The sequence below is a fragment of the Pholcus phalangioides genome, unplaced genomic scaffold (assembly GCF_987345545.1).
Source record: "Pholcus phalangioides strain wild (caught in Gottingen) unplaced genomic scaffold, Ppha-v1.0 ptg000015l_1, whole genome shotgun sequence".
Taxonomy (NCBI): Eukaryota; Metazoa; Arthropoda; class Arachnida; order Araneae; family Pholcidae; genus Pholcus; species Pholcus phalangioides.
This window is the reverse complement of record NW_028301608.1, coordinates 5,810,477-5,830,662: the sequence shown is the minus strand read 5'-3', so window position 1 is coordinate 5,830,662 and position 20,186 is coordinate 5,810,477. Positions and strand designations below refer to the sequence as shown.

The window sequence follows — 20,186 nt, the reverse complement described above, 5'->3', positions numbered from 1 at the left end:
TTTGCACTTCATAAATCTGACACGTTTTCACACATACACACAACCCACATTTATATATATATATATTAATTAAGGTAAATTAATAACCACGAAATTAAACTGAATAAATCTTTAATTTTTTCTTAGGTTTGATAGTTTCAGAGTAATAACCTGATCAGAATATAGTTTTCATACCTGACATCGTTAGCACCATGTGCAAAAGACCCAAAAATTGCAGTAAGTACTTGAAGTGACGAAAACATTTTTACTGTTTCTGCAGAATCGTCCCCATTCTTTATACCTTGCAATGACAACTGAAATAAGGAAAAAAATAAAATAAAACTTAGATATAATTCTTATAAACAGAATTAATAATTGTTAAAACTTGTTAAAAAAATTTTCTTACATTCTTTTTATTTTCTTCGCTCTCAATAGTGCACACATGTGAATTATCTTCATCATGTATATTCACTTCAACCATTTGTACAGAATGTCCTGGAATTAAAAAAAAAGTTTCTATGTAGCCTTGTATCAATTACATTAAGTAATTAAGGTTTTGCGGTAATGAAATCTTTATAAAAGATATGCATATCTAGAGCTGGATTTTGGCAGGTGCAAAGGATGCGGCCGTACTGGGCCGCCAAATTTTAGGGGCAGCAAAACCGGATAAAATACTTTGATTACATTTTGACTTCTTCAATCTTAACATTAACAAAAGCGAATAGTTTAAAATTCTATTCAAACCTTTAAAAATCCAGACATCGAACCCTCTAGCCTAGGGTTTTCACAGAACCCCCCCCCCCCCCACAATCCAAGAGACGAATACAGGTAGATGCAGTGATCTGGGCATTCGACCAATGGGGACACTCAATTCTTCTTTTAAAATTATTCAAAATTACATGAGGGAGACAAAACATGTTGCCCAGCTGAGGCATATCTAGTTGCAGTGCTCTGTAGATAATCAGTTCTTCAGCCCTGACAGCCCCCAACTTTGTGTTGCTAGGCCATGCCTCCCCCCACAAGGATGGAGCTAACAGGAATCCAGCCCTGGGACAATTCTCATGATTTTTTTTCAAGCTATAAATTCACTAAAGAAAGGTCTTTGAAAAATCTGGCCTGTGGGCCTGCAAAAGATCTCAGCCTAGAGACCCTTCTCCAGGATGTGGGAAACCATGGTCTGGGTGCGCACTTGCAATTTTGCTCCACTCTTTGGGTAGTGGACACTATCGTCCAAATTTATCGTCAAATGGTGTTTCATGACCATGAAATATAGTAGTTTGATATTCATTCTCGGGTGCCAATGTAAACCTGGTAATGAACTCTTTCTTTTTATCTTATTATATTATATTTAATAAATGCACTAACCATTCCCTTCAAAACATGGGTTTTCCACCTCTTTTGCAGGATCCTTCAAAGTGGCTAAAATGGAGAGAGAGAGAGAAAAAAAAAGACTAAATTTAAATTTTTACAGGTCAAAAATTACATAATAAAATACATGTTTATTTCAACATAACCACCAAAACATAGTATAGTGATACCTCGGCTAATGAAGATAATTCATATTCTGGAATTATGTTTGTTAGCCGAAACTAAATTTCCACATAGGTTTCTATGGAAAATTGTTTCATTTGATCCAGAAATTGCTCAAAATTTAAAGACATGCTTATTTAAAACACCAAGGAGCAATATATAAAAAGAAAAAAAAAACTGATTGAAGGCTAAAATGATGACACAACCCAGTTGAGTACGCAGGTGTCCTCATCCATTCATGATTTGGTCAGCTCATTTCTATATCTGATACATGCAGATGGAAAAGATCTCAGAATGTTACAACTGTTTAGTTCGCTTGCACTGAAAGAACGCATGCTTTGAAAATGTAGGCTTCTTTATTTTTTTTAAATACATGTATTACTGGTTGAATCTTTCATTTTACATGACATGGTTCAAAAACTTTCAGAAAGAGAAGTAGAGGAAGATCTGGAAAAAAATTCCGAAGTGGACATTAGTTAATCAGGCTCAAGTGAAACCAATTCTGATGTGATGATTATGTGAAAATTGAGCTCACAATGTGGTTGTTTTATGTCAGCGCTTACATTTATATCAACTAAAATGTTTGTTAGCCGAGACAGAAAAATCACGGAAAAAAATTGTTGTAAGCCGAGGCATCACTGCAATAGTTATTTTGTGAATCAAGAAAATATGTTACAGAGAGGATATACATCTCCTGTTCTATCAAGGCCAGATAATGATGGAGCTAACCACATAGGTATGACAAGGCATCAAAAGAAATTTTATTTAAAAAAAAAAAAATTTTCAAGGAATCGCATAAATTTTCTGGATGAATTAAAAACGATTTTGATTAACAATAAATAAAATTACCATCTTTTTTCAGCTGATTAACGCTGATATCACTCAAAGAATTCGCTGAAAAAGAACAAAATTTGAAATCAATAAAATCAATTCACATGAGTTTGAGTAACAAAGTCAGCAACTACATAATATTATAATGAATTAACCCTTAGAATAACACAAAACTTAAGCTAAACATTTGACGATACTTCAGCAAATTAATATATTATGAACATATTGTTAATGATTAAAGTTACATAGAAAAATGACATTAAATTCCGATTAAAGAATTGATATTTTATTCATTGCTCTGACTTGATTAATAATCATTTTCTTGATTGAAAACAACATGTTAATCAATTAAAATTCATTCTAATTCTTCATATCAGAAAAAATGATAAATTGGAAGCTTACCATCGTGCTTCTGTATTTGTACCTCACTGCCATCACTTACAGATGCATCTGTAGGTAACAAAGTGAATTAAAGTGAAAACAATCTTTATTAAATAGCACCATATGCACATAAAAAATAAAATTCTATCAATTAAATTTTTTAAGTACAGTTAAATCTCCCAACAACGGCCATTAACGAGACTAAGAAAATGTGGCTGTGCTGTTATTGGGAGGTTGCAGTTGTTAAGAGGTTCACTATTTTTGAGGGAAAAAATTAAAAAAGTTTGATTTCATGCAAAATACTGCGACCACATATTAGAAGCTGTTTCGTCACACCTGATATTCATTTTGCATTGAAAATGTGTGAATTTAGCATGAAGATCTTTTGCAACTAGTTGTGAAATTCTGAGGCTGTGGGCCACATTTTTGAAATCACACATCAGTGAGCACAGCTGTGAACATCTGTGCAGCCGTATGGAATGCCGCTATAGGGAAGGGCACTAAATCAGAGAAATAATTGTAGAAAAAATGTTTTATCTGAAATTCAAACTATGAATTTGATGCATTCTATTTAGCTGGGAGTTTTCATGGTAATTTTTACTGATGCAGCTTATATGCCGAAATGATGTCTAGAACAGCCTTTATGACGCAGGGAAAAATCCATGCTTTTTTTCATGTTCATCATTTTTTACAATTTTTTTTTTACTCATCACATCATAAAACTTATATTGGCAAAACGAAGAAAATCCATCCAAGGGATCGTTGTCAATCCATACTGGTGGACACAATTATCATCGAGTTAATTTTAACCAGTCAACTGTCCAATTAATTTCTCCGAGCGTTACCCGCAGTGCCCACTTTTTTTTTAAGATGCGCACGCCTTTTCCCTTTTTTTTCTTTTCTTGGAAGTTTGAAATATTGAAATATTTTTTATAGCATGTTTTTTATAGCATGTTTTTTATAGCTCGAATGTGTCGAGACATAATATGACACCCCAAAAGTGGGGAGGGGCGGTCATAATGTCCTGTGACTAAAAGAAATGCTGTTGATGGATTTATGTGGAACCATAGTAGTTGAACCTTTGCTGAAAGATATATGAGTAATAAAACAAATGCATCTTTGCAAGGGAATAGGAAATCAAAAAAGAAGCGATGGGGGTGCAGCTTTGCAAAACATGACAAAGGTAATAGTAATAATAATCTCAGACCTTGAAATATAATTGTCAACTCCATCTAGTGATGAGATAATAAAGTAGAAGGATGGCTGTACAGAGATGGCAGCACATGTATGACAAATTATTTCGTCGTATCTATGTGAAAAAGACCGAAAAAAGTCTGCGCGTCTGCAAATGCTGTCTTAACCACTTGACTGGTGAAAAAGGCTGAAAAAAGTCTGCGCGTCGGCAAATGCCGTCGTAGGCACCAACATTACGTATGGCAGCGACGGCAAACGCCGCCGTAACCACTTGACTGGTTAAGGCACGAATAGTGAATATTAATAATAAGCTAATCATAATTTTTAAAAAAACAAACAAACAAAAAAAATAAGATTATTATTAAATAAAGAGGATTATTTTTCTCACGATATGCATCGTTGTTCTTTTTATTTTTGTGGTCAAAAGTGGTCATTATTTAGAAATCCTTGTTCGACGGTTAACCTTAATGTTGATCCAACTGGATGCATTCTGTTTCAAGAAAATGTGGTTACTGGTCAGAGGTGACTGTTATGGGAGGTTCTACCGTAATTACTAAGTTTCTCAAGCACATATACCATTCAAAATAAGTTACTGTTATTGGCCTACATTGCATCCAAGATAACTTTAATTTATGCTAGTGATGGGCAAACACTTAGAGGTTCTGTCTGACCTGCTGCAGATTTCAAAACAATAGTAGGTTGGACTGGGGTAAGTGTGGCACAAAAACTGTAAGTTTGACTTTGAGGTAATAGAGCTGTGAAACAATTTTTTTTAAATTATTATTTTGTCCATAAAATAATTGACAAATAATTTTTAATCCAATTTGCGACAAATGTGTCATAGTTTTAACAGGAAAATTCTTTTTTGAAAAGCCAGTTGGGTCAGGGAAAGTGTGGCACCAATTTTTTCCCCACTTTTTACTTTACAAAAAATTACAGCTTGCTGCAACATTTACCCCAGTTGACACTATAGAAATTTTTGATTTCAGTGTTTTAAAAAATTCACTTAATGGGGCGTTTTTTATAGCATATGGAAAATGTAGTTGTGAGAATCTTAAATACAGAAATTTATTTAAGAACTTTTGTATATGCAAAAAAATGGAACACATATGCAATAAATATGCATAAAATTATTCAGATATATTTATTTTTTCGCATGTTGCAAAGGATAAACCATTTCATCTCCTTGGAAATAAAACTGCGGCAGTCTTCAAAGTGTACAACACATTGCGCTACTTCATCTCCAAGCATAAAAATTCCAATTATTTCAGCTGTCCAAATATGTATGGCCCATCAAAATTTTTTGTTTTTTGGCCAACTCCTAAAATATTTGCCCATAGCTGACCGATCATGATACTTTCAAGAATAAAATTGTAATACACATATTTTTTTGGTTTTCTTTTCTATATTTGTGCGTATATTAGAAATAAAATATGGCTATTACGAGGTAAATTGTTCAAATAAGGATTAAATCTGTGATCTTATTTGAACAGATTTAATTTGACATCACGATTCAGGTTTTTTTTTGTTTTGGAGACATGATAAAAATATGCATGCAGTCACTGCCCTCCCTTCAAACAATAGCATAATTTTAGCTCTCATGGAAAAAACATGTTTGTACACATTATTGCCTTTTTCATACTTACAATTTGCTGCTTGAAACAAAACATAGAATTTTTAAATCGAGGTAGCCTACTACTACTACTACTTAACCATACTTGCACCTCTCATACACATTCCTCTATGGAATTTCTAACAAATTGGTACACGCAGGAATGTGTTTTTCTGAGTTCCCTAACGTATTTATGTTGCTAGAATTGTGCTTGGTTTTGTGTTCTTGTTGGTGCTGCCATCTCCCATCCATATTTTTTTATATTTTAAATGTGATCCTCACATATTCCTGAGAGATCTGATTTTGAAGATGGTAAATGCTTGAATTTTCATGTTATATCAGTATCGTGTTGCAGGTAGCCTACTAAACATGCAAGGATATTATATGTTTTGTTGCTGTTTCCACATTTTTGATGATTTTGTTTGTTGATGAGGAAGTAAATTTTGAAAGCACACACAAAAAACTTTCAATTCAAATTATATCTCTTTCAGACCCTGTATGCACAAATGTGTGGGTAACTTTTTCTCTTTTCTGCCGCTTTTTTTCTTTTATGGGTATTGTAACTTATGGGTATTGTTTCTTTTATGGTATTGTAACACACTGTAGAATTATTATTATTTTTACCTCAGGAAGTTAAATACAAATACAATGCCACAATAGGCAAAATGCCCAATGAGATGGCTAAAAAAAAGATGCCATAACTATATTTCAAAAATACAGCCTTACATACTACAAGAGAAAGTGCCTTCAGGCAAAGTGTGATTTATTACATAAAATTTAGCAATAAAATTCTGGAAAAAATTGTACATACAGATCATTATATCTTGCATCATTTTGTTGGAAAAAATTTGAAAGAAGTAAATTATTTAAAACAATTTTTTAATGAAAATTCGAAAATAAAGATTTGATGACATTTATGTTTTTAACGCACTTTTTGAGTATAAGAAAATCTTGAAAATTCCAGAAAATAAATACTCGGGTCTGATAGGAATATAGGTATATCAGCATATTTGATAAATTACAATGCTCTTTAAAAAAATTCTGAGATATTAACTTACGAGAATCATCTTGCTTGAGGTATGGGACCAAAATGTACCAAATGCACAATCCAACAATTAATCCAACACCAAGAGCCAAGATAAAAACACCCCACCATGGGATCTGATCAAACCGTAAATCTGTTTAAAAAAAAAAAAAAAAAAAGGAAAAACAATCACACAAAGAATTCAATAGTCAAAATATATTAACTTGCACCAATAAATGCAATGAAACAAAAATGAAAAATAATGAGAAATGTAAAAGATTTTTGGTTGAAGTGACCCATGATATTAAGCAGATTTGCTTAAATCATGTGTATCATGGGTCACATTTTAGTAAAATAAGAAAATATGATATATGAGAGCTTAAATTATGGAGAGTTAGGGTGGCCAGTAATTACAGTTTGAAAAGCCTGTCTAGATGTCCTTGACTATTTTCAGTGTCTTCAGGTAAATATAATATTATAAAATATCAATTTATATACAATATGCTCAGACTCGCTTATGAGAAATCATAATAACATAGACATTATGATTTTTCACATATAACAAAGTTTCTCCATTTCCAGTGAATTTCATATTGCTTATCTATGGTTATCAAAAGCCAGTGTGGATGTATAAAAGTTTGTGTATAACAAATATTTTTGCTGATTTCCCCCAACTTCATTATAAGCATGTCTGACTGCAGTGCAGGGTTACTACTTCGTTAGTTGTATTACTGTTCGTGGTCTATTGAGGAAAAATTAGTGACAGTTTTTTGTTGGGAATTTAATTCAGCTCTCCCACATAAAATGAAGAGTCATGTCAAGCATTCTATGACGAAAAAAATGAAAGTATGGGAAAGGGAAAAAAATACTTCTACAGGTTACAGTCAATAAGTTGCAAGAAAAAAGAAAAAGAATGTTTCTATTACACAATCGTTACTGGAACATTCGCAACAATTTCAAAATTACTAAATAGTAGTATAAATAACATGCTATCATTATTATCATATGATAGTAGAGTTTTGATAATCCAAGGTGAACAGGGACAAGACCACCTGGAATGAATGAAAACTCAGTTCATACAAAAAGTAATAGAAATGAATTTTTAAGTGGATGGGGGAGAACATACTCTTACCTGTTCTGCCCTTAATTCATTACACAACTGCTAAGACCCATGTTCTCTTATAACTGACACTGACAGGGACTTGAGGGCCTGAAGGCCCAATATGAATTTTTTTTTCTTTTGTAAGTTATAAATTTTTTATAGAGGGGGCCTGTGAAAAGTACTGACCCGAAGATCCCAGTCTAGGAATCAAGACCCCTTCAGATCCTGTTAAGACACCCATTAAGACTGAAATTAGACAAAATGAAAGAAAACTCGTTACTAGCGCAAAACAAAGACGTTTTGAAAAAAAGGAATTTCAAATAATTCAAGTACATTGGATTATCTAAAACCTCAAAGTTTTGAGACTCAAATTATTGAGACCGTACTGTACCATATATCTATCATTATTAAATACTATTCCAAGACTTAACGAGTGTTTTGGCACTTCGTTTATTTGAATTATACATTCTTATGAATACTTACAATGTGGACCTTTATGCACGACTGAGAATATATTTATGAAAACAGTGAACCCATAAAAGAATGGAAGCGAAATGTAGCCTCTTGCAGCACTGTTGTCCTAATTGAAATAGATAAAAATTATAAAATTATACATGTATGAATGGCATGTCCATCACTAGTAAATCTAATTTCAGATGTTTATATATACAGTGAAATCTTGATGTAACGATACTCTGCAGATTCAGAGGGATTATTGTTATACCAAGAGGTAGCATTATTATCTAAAATTTGTGATGCTGTTGAAATCACTTAGAAATCTGCATTGTTAACACCACCAGAAAATGCACTGATAAATATTCAAAAATGACAAAAATTTCAATTAATTATAGTAGTAAATTAATAAAATTCAGTTAGGTATTTTGCCCTTGTAAAGGAGTTAACCGTTAACCGCATAACATTTTTGTATACTACACAAAAAGTAGCTTTAGTGTGACTACTTCATCACCATTTTCGGGGGTAGGCAGAGCCACCCTTGGGGGTGTGCAACAGGTGGCCCTACACTCACGGTAATAGAAGTGGCAAAAATATCTTGAATAAGTAAAACAAGATATCTATGCTTCGTCCAAGAAAAAAAAATTTATATTAAGGAAATATTCTCTCTCCATTTCGCAAAGATGATTCAGCCGCCCAATGTGAATGAATGTATTTTGTGATGGTCAGTGAGGGGTATACGAAACGGTGAAAATGGAAAATTCCTTTATTCTACGTTAATACAGAACAACTCAACGTTAACACGTGAAACTGACAACCCTTCGCCATGAAGGTAAAAATCAAACTCCCAGAGAATGTTTTTGTCTCTTAACACAAACTTAATCCTCACGTGTCTCATGAATAGAAGTACTAATGAGCGTCCTTGTCAACAGCTTGCCTGTTACACACTCCCCTGTTTTCGTGGATGTCCCGGCAAGGAACCAACAAAAAGTGTTGTGGGAAGTTGTCCAGTGTTTCTACTAGCTCCAACTTAGAGAGGTCGTCCCCTCTTCCGTAATGGCACTAAGGAAACAGTATCTGGTTTCCTACATGGTGTGAGAGCAGAGGTCTGGTATACTCCCAGAGAGACACCTGGTTTGAGGGTTTGATCCGATCAGCAATAAAATAAAATGAAAAAATAACATTATATAATAATATATATAATTATTAACTCATATTTAAAATAAAATATGAGTGGAATAAATTAACACAAATGAAAAATTTATTAGAATTAAATTAAAAAGTTTTCAGGTTTTTTTGGCTGACGTGAAGTATATAGTTTTGTCTTTCAACGGTTTGTTCGCACGAGTGGCGAACATTTTCAAGAACTACGTAATGAACGGCGGACAAAAGGCTACTGCTTACGCCTTCTTCCTGCTTGAGTCGCACTGCCCCCAGTCTGAAAACACACTGGCTCAACGAACCAATCCAGACGAGGCAGTGCGAATCAAACAGGGATAAGGGGTAAGTAGTAGCCTTTTGCCTGCGTTACGTAATTCTTGAAAATGTTTGCCACTCATGTGAACGAAACGTTGAAAGACAAAAACTGTACTTCATATCAGTCAAAAAACTTGAAACTTTTACATTTAATTCTAATTTACACGATGGCCATGAAAGCCTTTTTTTGTTTCATGAAAAATTTATATTAAGGAAACATTCTCTCTCCATCTTGCAAAGAGGACTCAGCCGCCTAATGTGAATAAATGCATTTTTGTTTCTTGTTTTGCTCTCAACTCAGAGCCCAGAGTCAAACAAGGGACCCAAAATTAATAAAGGCTTTCACAGATTCTTAACTATAGGTGGATAGTGCGAAACATCAACATCACTAGATGCCCTTGAAAGAGTTAAAACCAGCCAGATGTTTAGAAACAGAATTAGATTAGAAGGAGATTTTGACAAAAATATATTATGACTGCTATTGATTTTATTCTTCAAAAAATTGTAGATTACTTTGTTGTAGTATAGGATATTGCTGTATTGAGAGCAGTTTGGTATTAGACCGAAGATAATTTCACACAAGATTTGAAGAAAAAAAAAAAATTGTTGTGTAGAAAGATTTATTGTCATATCAAGGTTTTACTGTAATATTTTATGCAAAATATTTTTACTGATGAAAACATATTTCAAACACAATTCAACACATCCATGTAAATCACTAAACAATATACAAAAACGTGTACTTGAACACTGCTTGGGAAAAATTATCACTAATTACAGAAGCAAAATTCAACTTTACCCATCAGATCGACACAAACCTTGGAAAGAATGTACGTCTTAACGATCAGGAATATACCAGATGACAGCAGGCCAGACAGCACAGGAGACAGGAACCAGGAAGCCACTGAAACGTGAGATCACCTGTGAGGAATAATTACTCACACTTACTTACAATAGCTGCCAAGCATACTGGGCCAGGATTACATGGGCCTTTGCAGTCCAAAATTTGTGACTTTTAACTGGCTCAAAATGCACTTATTACTTTACCGAAACTATAAATAATTTCAATAATGATCAATACAAAATCTATTCAAGAAAATATGCCTACTCTAATTTTTTTTTTAAATCTATTTACAAAAGTATTTATTAAAACTTTATGGCTGCCTCATTTCACATCCGAGATCTAGTTGATTGGAATGAACTGACATTTAAACAAATTACTTGTGTTTTTTTTTTAACGCCAAGAACACACAGTAAACTCTCAATAATCCAGCTTGTCCAGTAACCCAACATTTTTTGGCTTTTTTTTTCTTCTGAGCATAGAAGAGGAAAAGTCATGTCTGGATCATGGGGAAGATTTCATGTCTTTATGCAGAAGTTTATATTACAGTAGAGTCTCGAAAATCTGAGCATCGACAGTTTGCGTTTCCAGATAATCTGAGGCACTGAAAATTTTGGAATTTCCTTCTTGAGACCCTCTTTCTTTCCCTCAAAGAACTAAAGTATTTCTTCCCAGGAATACTGTGCAGCGCTTATGTTTTGTGCAGTAGTTTCAGTTTGAAGGGATTAAGCAGTCCCAGCCCTACAAAACTGATATAGACTCCCTTGAATGGACAGACCATTTTAACTGTCGGGGGTTTGCTGAGAAAGAGGAGCACACAAGTTTGACTGTTTTCTTCTTAATGGTGGATAATGGAATTATCCCCCTAATTGCTTGTGTAAAATCATTGGGAAGATAGTTGAAAGCTATTGGTGTCTCAGGGTCATTTACCATCAATCCCATTCCCAACTCTTCACAATCACTTTCTCATCTTTGTGTCTTTTTACAAATACAAATACAAATACAAATACAACGCCACAACAGGCAAAATGCCCAACGAGGTGGCTGATAAAAAGATGCCCATAAAAATATGGTTGTCATATGTTTCAAAAATACAGCAACCCAATTAAAAATGCAATTAACACAAATTACAAACAATATATACACATGATAAAATATTATACGATGCCCATAAAGATTACTTATGGTTGTCTTATTCTAAGAATGGATAGCTTCTCGATTTACCCCAACATGTTTATCGTATTTCTTTTTAAACGTGTCAATTGTGTTACAATTTACTACCTCCGGGGGTAAGCTATTCCATTTATTAACAACCCTATTGGAGAAAAATTCCCTGCGACACCATAACCTTGCATTGTCCCTCACCAATCGATACTGGTGTCCCCTTGTAAAAGCAGTCGATTGGCGGTGTACTAAAAGTTCATGGTCCATCCTATCCATCCCATTGAAAATTTTGAACACTTCGATCATATCTCCTCGACACCTGCGTTCATCCAATGTAAACATATTCAAAAAATGAAGTCTTTCTTCATAACTCAAGCCCTGTGTGCCAATAAGGACACGCGTAGCTCTTCTCTGCACCCCTTCAACCAAGTCTATGTCCCTCTGTAGGTATGGTCTCCAAAACCTTACAGCATACTCCAGTCCAGGACGAACTAAGCCTCGAAAAAGAGGAAGAATGACTTTAGGAGAACGCGAAGAGACCTTTTTGAAAATGAGACCAAGCATTCTATTCGATTTTTTGACAACCGCTGAACAATGTTCAGAAAACTTAAGTCGCTCGTCAATGAGAATTCCCAAATCGGTGACTCTAGTTGCATCCGGGATAGTGACACCATTCAACTCGTAAGAGAACCGTTGGTTGTTCGAACCAAAATGAGCGACCATGCACTTATCTACGCTAAACGTCATGCTCCATTCATTTGCCCATGCTGCAATCTTGTTTAAGTTGGTCTGGAGCAACTCCCTATCGCTTTCATTCCCGATTACCCCCATTAGCTTCACATCATCTGCGAATTTGCTAGTAATTCCATCGATACCCTGATCGAGTTTATCGATAAAAAGTGAAAAAAGTATGGGGCCAAGGACACTTCCCTGAGGAACTCCACTTGTGACGTCTGTCCAACCAGAGAATTCCCCGTTCACCATAACTCGTTGCGACCTATCTCTTAACCACGATTCTATCCAATTCAGCAAGTTGCCCCCTATTCCAATCTCGTGTAAACGCTTCAAGAGTTTGCCATGTTGGACCCGATCGAATGCCTTCTGGAAATCAAGGTAAACAACGTCGACATTTTTGCTCTTACCCAAAGCCTTAGTCACGTAATCATAGAAGCAAAGGAGGTTAGTTACACATGACTTCCCCTTCCTGAACCCATGCTGATTATCCGACAATACATTATTCTCGTCTATCCACTTCACAAACTGCCTTTTGATGATAATTTCCAAAATTTTCGAGAGGGAGCTCGTCAAACTCACTGGACGATAATTAGACACCACTTCTCTACTACCCTTCTTAAATATCGGAACAACGTTAGCCAGTTTCCAATCTCTCGGGACGATACCCTCAGCAACACTACTCCTGTATATCTGTGCGACTGGCCCCAACAATTCATTAGCACCTTCCCTGAGAACCCTGGGATAGATATCATCTGGTCCTGGTGCTTTGCTTGCACATACATTTCTTAAAAGATTTAGGACCTCCACGTCTTCCACTTGAATATCGTTGAGCGTTTTATTACCCCATGCAACACCCGTATATCGAATATCATTATCTCCATTAAAAACCGACGCGAAAAAGTCATTGAAAGCACTACACATGCCTACATTGCTCTCTACTTTTGAGCCTCCTATCGAGAGGGGGCCAACTGTCCCCTTACATCCATTATTGACGTATCGAAAAAATGATTTTGGGTCAGAGCCAATGTTATCTGCCAACCTAGATTCAACTTGCTTTTTACTATCCCTTATCGCTTTCTTCAACAGTCTTCTTTTATCAGTAAACAATGATAGGTCACCTCGTCCACTTTTATACTCTCTGAATGCTCTTTTCTTTTCAAGATAAAGGTTCCGCACGCTATCCGTGAACCATAGAGGGTGTGATGTACAAACACGCTTTTTTCGAACAAAGGGTATGACGTCGTGCAAAACAGAGGACAGCTTCGTACTAAATTCTTCCCATTGACTTACCACCCCTACTGATTCCAACCGGTCTTTGAAAACTTCCGCTAACCTTCTTCGCAAAACATCAAAGTTAGTTCTCCGAAAACAAGGAACCAATCTTTTGTTATCAACCTTACCCGAGGAAAACATCACACACACATTTCACATTCTTCATTTTTTTAAACACATTGTATGTGATATCTACATCTTATTCAAGAATAAAAACATGGTGAGTATGTTAGTACTGCTTTTGCTTGTCTTTATTCTTTAAGTAAAACCAAAATTTAAAGCATTTTTATTGTTTTCCGAATAATTCTAGTTTTTTAATAATCTGGGGTAGCCTCAGTTCTATTTAACTCAGATTATCGAGACTGTATTGTATTTACATGGCTTTCTCAATTAACTTCCAGTAATCTGGCACACCCTAGTCTGATATGTGCCAGATTAGCGGGAATCTACTGTAATTTTAATTTTTAGACTGCTCCCATCATATATGAACAACAAGCTTTCTCAATTGCTTCCTGATGATTCGCAATAGGGGGGAAAATGGATCTTTCTGTTGTACAAACAGAAAGGTATATTTCCAACTATTTAGATTGAGGGCTGATTTTTTTTTCTATAATTTGGAATAAAATTTTAAACCCAGATATTTTGATTTGTACAATTCAATGACCTTCTATGTTTTTTCAGGACATTGAATTTTCACTGTAACTGTTCAAATTTTTCTTCACTTAAGTCATAATCTTACTCTACTCACGACTTTTATTTCAATAAATAAAACTTCATACAAGGGAATTTCCCAGAAGAATTCAATTCAGTCTAACATTATCCTCAACAAAGACTGCAAAGGCATTGATGGGGATACTCATTCACTCGCTTTCACTCCAAATGTGAATTTTCAAAAAATGCTAAGCAGAAAAAAAAGTTCAAAAACTTAACCTGAAGTTAAGTTTGATAAGATTTTTTTTTTTTTTTTTTTTTGGTTACCTACTGACTGATTATTTTCATGTCTTTATTACATCAAACTGTAATTATTGCTCTGTGTATAGAGTTTTAAGTCAATCGTTTTGTGTGAAGAAAAAAATTAATGAAACTTGCATCAATTTGAATAATTGTAAAATGCTTTTTTCTATATAAATATAGGATTTTATAAAAGAAGCACTTGAGTAATTCAGTTTTTATATACTCTGTTTATTAGAAAACCTAACTTTGAAGTGGCACGATCTGGAATATTTTATGAACATAAAACTATATCACTATCACAAAAAGCAAATCCATCATTATTATCATTTTATTACCCTTCCCTCAACCATTCTATTATAATTAACATATTAGACATATGATAGATCGATTACCTTCTTTAATCTGCGTGCCAAATTTTTGAATTATTCTACTGTATGAAATGAGAGAGAGCTACACATGATGATGATACAATTTCCTACCTCGTGCCTTCAAGAAAAGTGCTTTGCTGTGAATGCAGAAATTTTTCAACAGACACAACTTTACTTGTAATCTATCAACTACCAATATTATAAATATTAAATTGTTGTTTTGAACTGATCCAATTCTCCTCACTGAGTGACACATTTCATTCCCTATTTTTAGCACAAAATTATTATCAAAATATTTCATGTTATTTCTATTATTTTCTTTTCAGTTAAATCTTTTTAAATTTAATATATCAAAGTTTTCATTATATTTTTCAAAGAGGTTACATAATATCAGAATATATATTTACCTATTTTACCAAGCATTGTCCACTTAATGCTATAAAAGCCTCTTGACACTAAAGAAAATCCTACAACTGCACCAACAATGCTATGGGTACCAGACACAGGCCAGCGGAAAAATGTTGCTACCAGATTCCAAATGGCACTTCCTTAAAGTAGAGAAAAAATCAATACGATTTCAGTTTTTTTCTTTCTATAAACTCTATTCAGTGTTGGACAGTTTCTTCCAAAGCGGAAAAAACATGGGAAAAACTGGTCAGAAGAAATAAGTTTTTTCTGAGCAGAAGAAACTAGATTTCCTTCAACAATTTGTCATATAAGTTAGAACTTATGCTTTACATATAGCTACATTCAGTAAATTTAATATTTTACTAATTTAATTATGTAACTGCATCAGTCTTTTAAAGAGTTGGACAGTTTCTTCTGCTTGGAAAAAACTGCCAACCCTGCATCTTCCAAGCAGAAGAAACCAGTCTTGCTTCCGTATTCATCATTTGCACTACAATGTAAGATATGACAAATACATTTTAACACCTCCACTAGATTTGAATTAGGCCTATGAAAATTTAAATATGCATATGTAAAATGAATTATAAAAATTATATCGGTCCTTTGACTGAGATTACATATCTAGCTGAAGCTTTTCATCAGACCTAGAGAAATTTCATTGAAAAAGTTTAAAATCCATTCATCTAATTTCATTCTGATTGACAAAATCATTTTTAACTTTTTGAAGTAACAAAACAATTAAACATTATTCATTTATTAAATGACACTGATCTCTTCTATACTATTGGAAAATGAAAATTTTTATCTTATTTTAAAGATCATTAAAAAAATATTATTATTACAAATAATAATCAGAAAATATCAGAAAATATTATAAAAATCCTCATTTTCCTCACTGCAGTGCAACATTGAAAAACAAAAGTGTTTTTAGCAGTTGTATGCTGCAATTGTCAGCTTAAATTGAATGAATGCAAAAGATGAGGAAATTCTTTTGAGTTCTGCAAAACTGCTTAAAAGCATTTTGACATACCTACAAAGTTCATCAGGTATGTATCTGCCAAGATTAGGAAGCTCCTTCCAAGTTGGAAAAACCATGGAAAAAAACAGCAGGAATAAATAGGTTTCTTCCATTAAATGTGGAAGAAAAGGAAGAAACTGATTTCTAAAAAAGTGTTTCCTTTCATACTCATGCAATCATAAGCTTAATTTACTGCTGTTACAGGAGGATTTTATTAACTGTATTGTTAATATAGTATGAAATTTTAAAGGTTTTATTAGTTGTATATTTGAAAATAAAAAGTTCTTTATTTATTTATGAACTTCAAATTACTTTTATTGACAAGAAATACAAACATTTTAAAATTAATTGTTCACTTTCATCAGTTCAGTGTAACATGGTGTAACACAGTGATGGTAACTCGTGGGAAATTTCCCATATTCGTGGGAAAAATTGGCCAAAATTGGTCCATATGGGAAATTTCTTGGCGTGTGTGGGAAATTTTAAAATTTGGTCAAACAAAAGAATTTCTGTTGAAAAAAATATATAAATGCTAAACAATGCTTTTCTAGTGTAAAATAATTGACTACATATTTCCACCGATAGATGGCAGCAAAAATTTCGGAATGTGTGGGAAAAATTTAGTCAAAAGGGAAATTTTTGTGGGAAATTTTGCTTGACGAGGTTACCATCACTGGTGTAACAAAACCTTTTTTTTTGTTATGACAGTCCTATTAGGCTGTTCCAAAATTAAGTGGGTGAATCCAAAAACATGTATATTCTTTTTAAACCTGCTGCATTTGCAGAACAACTTAGAAGCATTTCAACACAATCACAGCTTTTTGAGAATTTCAGATGTTTAACACATTATTTCTTTATTACATCTTTCTTACCATAATGCTATATTAAAATTTGAATGGTATGACTGAAGTTTTGCACTTGCAGTTAAAAAAAATCATGAGTTATTATACTTTGTCACAGTTCCTGTTCAGAATTAAATCTTTCATCCTAATATTCAGTATCGATAAGACACGAGAACAAATGATAGGGAAGAATAGTCTCTTCATATTTAAATTTTATGACTTACAAATAAGGCATCAAGTCAGCATTTTGTAAAAAGTCCCATTCATTCGTGATCATAATTGGCACTATTTGCCCAATCTCTCTGTAGCTGATATATTGAGTGCAATTTAAAATTATGTCAAGTATGCTACTATTCACCTCACGGAGATCGTCACTCACAATGATAAAAAAACATTACGATTAAAAATTTTTCTAAGCATTTCAATTGGCTGTTATATTTGATGTCTCCCAGCAGGTTTGGTCCTATTGTATAGGGAACCCGTCTTATGATAATTCCTAAAATACTTTTACATTTTTGTTAAACGCAACATAGTACTCCTTATAGTTTATATATTTCCAAGTAGTTACATAAATGTACCGAACATATGAAACTAATTATTTTCTACAAACATGTATTAATTATACTTTAAATTGTATAATATTTTTTATACTCAGATTAAAATTTTGAGTGGCAATTGAAATAATTTGTTTTCATATGTGCGCTTTATTGTGGAAAACTAAATATTGCACATCTTGGTGAGATATTTATAATTAAATGTTTAAAAAATATTTTTTTTAACATATTTGATATTCTTTCACAACCAATGAGGTGAAATTACGTGTACTTCAACTGAACGATAATTAATACACACATTTTTTTCAGTTTCTTCCATTTCTTCCGGGTTTTTTTTTCAGTTTCTCCCAGCTTCCACTGTCCCAAAAGAACCCCAACCTTGACTTTATCATCAACTTTCAAATTATGCTAGGTATAAAAAAAACTAAAATGTTCGAAATTTATTGCAATAATATGAAACATTATATTTTTCTCACCAGATAACGCTGCTAAGTAACCAAGCATCAGCTCTTTCTCATATTGTGAAAACATTTCCACATCAAATAATTCTGTTCGTATCGTACTTGAAACTTTGTGTCCTGTGAGAGACAATAAAAATGAAAAAAATTGAAATTCTGGTTGAGATAAAATAAACTATTTTTAAACTTGAGCATGTGTGTGTGTGTGTGCACATAGCCATTAACAAAGTTTTCAAAAGATATAATTTCCAAGTCTTCAAATTACATTAATAAAAACGTTCAGTTTTCCATTCACTATATAAATATCATCCAATTGCAGCACCTTTACTTTTTCAAGTCTATCCATATTTTGGAGAAAAAAAATCAATTTCAATTAGGCTACCTATTAACACCTTTTGATTATCCCCAAGATATAATAACATTTACCTAATTCCAAAAATTAATAAAACAATTGAAAAAAAAACACTTCACCTAACTTGTTTCAAATTTCTTTTATAATTCACCTAATGAAATTAATCAGAACTCAGCTTCTGTACAGACCTTTAAGAAAATATTTAAAAAAAAACCTCTTCAATATCATTGACAGAACAATTCTACCTCGTTCCCCCCACCCCCCATTTGAATTTTTCTTTTTCAAAAATCCACAGGCTCTTCTTGTCAAGTTAATTCCAATCACTCTCATAACCAATTTGTTTTAAATTTCTTCAAAAATTTTTTTCCAATAATTATTATTATCCCCTTTTTTTAATTCTAGCAAAAATTCATATTAAGAAAAATGTAACCCGTTGACATATTATTCCCACCACAACTGCCACCATGAACTTTATGTATAGTATTTTGTTCCCCCCACCTTTCATTTATTATAATCGTTATTATTACTTGTTATAATTGTGCTGAATTTTCATCAATATATGCTGTACAATGTTGCGATTGCCAGGATGAGCCAAGTCGGCTTTTCTGCAATTTTCTCCCCCCCCCCCCCGATCTTTGTATAATATTGTATTTGTGGGAATAAAAATATGTTGATTGAAATTGAGCTTTTTTCGAACAAATGAATTGAGTGTGAATTATGAAACAAAAATTTGGCCGCAACGCATTTCTTCTAATTAAAGAAAATTAACTAATGTATAAAAGTTTGATCTTTTTGTACATGAAATGCTGAAATGAAGAAGAATCCAGATTTTAAAAATTTTACCACAACATTATAGCCTACAAAATGCAAAAATTATTGTTGAAAATTTCTTTGCACATTTCAAGTTCATATATAAGAAAACTTCACCTAACAAAACCGATCCCAATATTTCGAAAATTGTTGCCAATATACAGGCTTGTCGGAGGGTGAGTACTTTAGCACCAACAGATGTACCAAAAGAGTTTGCAACATCATTTGCGCCAACACCAAATGCAAGAAAAAATCCAATGATGAAACCTAATATAAGAATCCATAGTAATTCGGGGGATGAGAGCTCCATATCTGAAATGAATATTTAAAGAAAGAAAATCTAAGTATTTCAAACACAGAATTATTAACTGCATCTTTCACAGCACATAATTTTCATAATTGTAAGAGCTTTCAAGCTTTAGCTTAGTTACCTTAATTCATGGCCATGGGCCACAAGGGTGGCTGGCAGAAATGTAGACCTGAGGCCAGAGACAACCATCACAATTTTTTGTTGTTTCATGCTATAAATTTACTATAAAAGGGTCCATGAAAAATACGGCTTGGGGAAAGGCCAAAGCCCCCCATCCTAGGAACCCTGCTCCAGGATGCGTGGGGGGTTATGTTAATTAATATATACATTAGATCAGTCGACTCCCTCTTCGGTGTGGGGGGGGGGGGCAAGGGTCCCCTGTATCTCCGTCCATGCTACCAATGTTGCAGCTTTCCAACCTGGCATTATTTTTTTTATAATTCTACAGTTTGGCTGTGGACCCCTTGTAAATAGACCATGGACTCCTGGGGGTCGCCTCGATTGGGAATAGCTGAGCT

General features: G+C 33.6%; 1 protein-coding gene across 3 annotated transcripts in view; it reads right to left on the bottom strand.

The window, feature by feature from the left end:
- LOC149075323 (sodium-dependent phosphate transporter 2-like) overlaps positions 1 to 20,186 on the bottom strand; it is a 74,524-nt gene that overhangs the window by 6,577 nt on the left and 47,761 nt on the right. For all 3 annotated transcript variants that reach the window (XM_089242686.1, XM_089242687.1, XM_089242685.1), the window contains exons 2-12: positions 19,476 to 19,670; positions 18,215 to 18,316; positions 15,324 to 15,464; positions 10,401 to 10,486; positions 8,137 to 8,233; positions 6,586 to 6,705; positions 2,743 to 2,790; positions 2,359 to 2,403; positions 1,345 to 1,398; positions 386 to 474; positions 175 to 293 (exon numbers count right to left, since the gene is read on the bottom strand). In XM_089242686.1, the coding sequence (XP_089098812.1) occupies positions 175 to 293; positions 386 to 474; positions 1,345 to 1,398; positions 2,359 to 2,403; positions 2,743 to 2,790; positions 6,586 to 6,705; positions 8,137 to 8,233; positions 10,401 to 10,486; positions 15,324 to 15,464; positions 18,215 to 18,316; positions 19,476 to 19,668 (1,094 nt within the window). In that variant the 5' untranslated portion in view covers positions 19,669 to 19,670. The remainder of the gene's footprint in view (positions 1 to 174; positions 294 to 385; positions 475 to 1,344; positions 1,399 to 2,358; positions 2,404 to 2,742; positions 2,791 to 6,585; positions 6,706 to 8,136; positions 8,234 to 10,400; positions 10,487 to 15,323; positions 15,465 to 18,214; positions 18,317 to 19,475; positions 19,671 to 20,186) is intronic.